The sequence below is a fragment of the Gekko japonicus genome, unplaced genomic scaffold (assembly GCF_001447785.1).
Source record: "Gekko japonicus isolate JY-2015 unplaced genomic scaffold, Gekko_japonicus_V1.1 scaffold6250, whole genome shotgun sequence".
In the NCBI taxonomy this organism is placed as follows: domain Eukaryota; kingdom Metazoa; phylum Chordata; class Lepidosauria; order Squamata; family Gekkonidae; genus Gekko; species Gekko japonicus.
This window is the reverse complement of record NW_015169357.1, coordinates 14,513-16,759: the sequence shown is the minus strand read 5'-3', so window position 1 is coordinate 16,759 and position 2,247 is coordinate 14,513. Positions and strand designations below refer to the sequence as shown.

Genomic DNA, 2,247 nt, shown 5'->3' with positions numbered 1-2,247 from the left:
ATGTAGAATCTTGTACACCTCGATCATGTCACTCCTCAGCCGTCGTTTCTCCAAGCTAGAGAGCCCCATCCTCTTTAATCACGGGGAAGGTGCTCCATCGCCGTAATCATTTCAGTTGCCCTTTTCTGCACCTTTACAGCAGAGCCTCTTCTTGCTTTCTTCCTCCCCACAATCCCACCGCTTAGGAGAAACAGAGTACAATCACGATCCAAAAACCAAGCCAATCCTCACCAGCCACACAAAGTCGGACAGAATTTGCTGCACCGATATCCTAACGAGCATGAATTTCCAGGCTGGACGCAGGTCTGTCCGTTCAAAGGTTCAAACCGTGACTTTGTGAAAGGTTTAAGGTAAAGGTAAAGGTTCCCTTGCTCGAAAGCCAGTCGAGTCTGACTCTAGGGTTGCGGTGCTCATCTCCGTTTCAAAGCCGAAGAGCCAACGCTGTCCGAAGACGTTTCCGTGGTCATGTGGCCGGCATGACTAAACACCGAGGCGCACGGGACGCTGTTCCCTTCCCACCGAAGTGGTACCTATTTATCTACTTGCAATTTCTTGCTTTCGAACGGCTAGGTTGGCAGGAGCTGGAACTAGAGACGGGAGCTCACTCCGTCATGCGGCACACTCGGGTCTCAAACTGCTGAACTACCGACCTCCCACAGCCTGCAGTTCAGCGTCTTAACCACTGGAGCTTACCCCGTTCTTTATGTTGGTCTCCCATCGCAGTGACATGTTCTTCAGGTCGAACAGCTTAATGTCCCCGTTGTCGTAACCAGCGCAGACCACACGCTCTTCTTGATTATAAGCATTGCCTGGTTGGTTGGGGGGTGGGGGGAAGGATCGCTGTTTAGTTAAGGAATTGCCAAACATTCCTACAGCAAATCCATGACATTATTCTAAGCCTCCATTCCTGTTAGAAGATAGTTCTGGAAAGGAGATGAATGAAGAAGCCCCTGGAAAGGAGATGCATGAAGAAGCCCGGACTTTGAAGAAGGGCCATGGCTCAGTGGTAGAGCACCTGTTTGGCATGTGGTGACAAAAAAAGGCAAATTCAGTCTTGGGCTGCATTAAAAGGGCCATAGCATCTCAATCGCAGGAGATCACAGCCCCTCTGTCTACTGCCTTGGTCAGGCCGCACCTGGAGTACCGTGTGCAGTTCTAGAGGCCTCACTTCAAAAGGGATGTGGGCAAAATGGAGAGGGTGCAGAAGAGAGCGACAAGGATGATCGGGGGTTTGGAGACTGAGCCCTACGAGGAAAGGCTGAGGGCCCTGGGAATGTTTAGTTTGGAGAAGAGGAGACGGAGGGGGGACGTGATCGCTCTCTTTGAATATTTGAAGGGCTGTCCTTTGGAGGAGGGCAAGGAGCTGTTCCAGTTGGCAGCAGAGGAGAGGACCTGAAGCAACGGGTTTAAAGTACATGAAGAAAGGGTATCGGCTGGATATCAGGGGAAACTGTTTCACGGTCAGAGTGGTTCAGAGGTGGAATCGGCTGCCTCGGGAGGTGGTGAGCTCCCTTTCACTGGCAGCTTTCGAGAAGAGGCTGGGTGAATATTGGTCAGAGATGCTTTAGGCTGGTCCTGCATTGGACCACATGGTCTGTATGGCCCCTTCCAACTCTGTGATTCTTAGATTTTATAAGGTCCCAGGTTCAATCCCCGACATCTCCAGTTAGAAGGACCAGGCAGGAGGTGATGGGGAAGACCTCTGCCTGGGACCCTGGAGAGCCTCTGCCAGCCTGAGCAGACGGTCCTGACCTCAACAGACAAAGGGTCTAGTGTTGCCAGGTCCCCACCACCACCACCACCGGCAGACGATGGCAGATAGGTTTGCCAGATGCAGGCTGGGAATGGAGGTTTGGGGATGGAGCCTGGGGAGGGCAGGGATCTCAGTGGGGTCCGATGTCGTAGAGCCCACCCTCCACAGACAGCTCTCTGTAGTTTGGAGCAGTGTTCCTTCTAAGCTGAGTTAATGTGAGCTAGCTCACAGTTTTTTAGCCTCTGACTCACACATTTTTGTCTTAGCTCAGGAAGTATGGCTCCAAAGCAAACTGATTGATGCAGTAGGCAAATCACTCGCTCACAACTTTAATGCCAGTAGCTCACAAAGTTGAATTTTTGCTCACAAGACTCCGTAGCTTAGAGGGAACACTGGTCTGGAGAGGAGCGCTAAATCCCAGGGGATCCCCAGGTCCCACCTGGAGGCTAGCATCCCTAGCAGTGTTCCCTCTAAGCTGCGTGAGCTCGCTCATG

At 52.1% G+C, this 2,247-nt stretch overlaps 1 protein-coding gene across 1 annotated transcript in view; it reads right to left on the bottom strand.

Moving 5' to 3' along the window:
* The window catches only part of WDR92 (WD repeat domain 92), a gene marked incomplete at its 5' end in the record, with an annotated part of 22,363 nt that overhangs the window by 8,003 nt on the left and 12,113 nt on the right, over positions 1-2,247 (bottom strand). Inside the window, one exon of the mRNA XM_015416647.1 lies at positions 694-809. Coding sequence (XP_015272133.1) covers positions 694-809 — 116 coding nt within the window. The remainder of the gene's footprint in view (positions 1-693; positions 810-2,247) is intronic.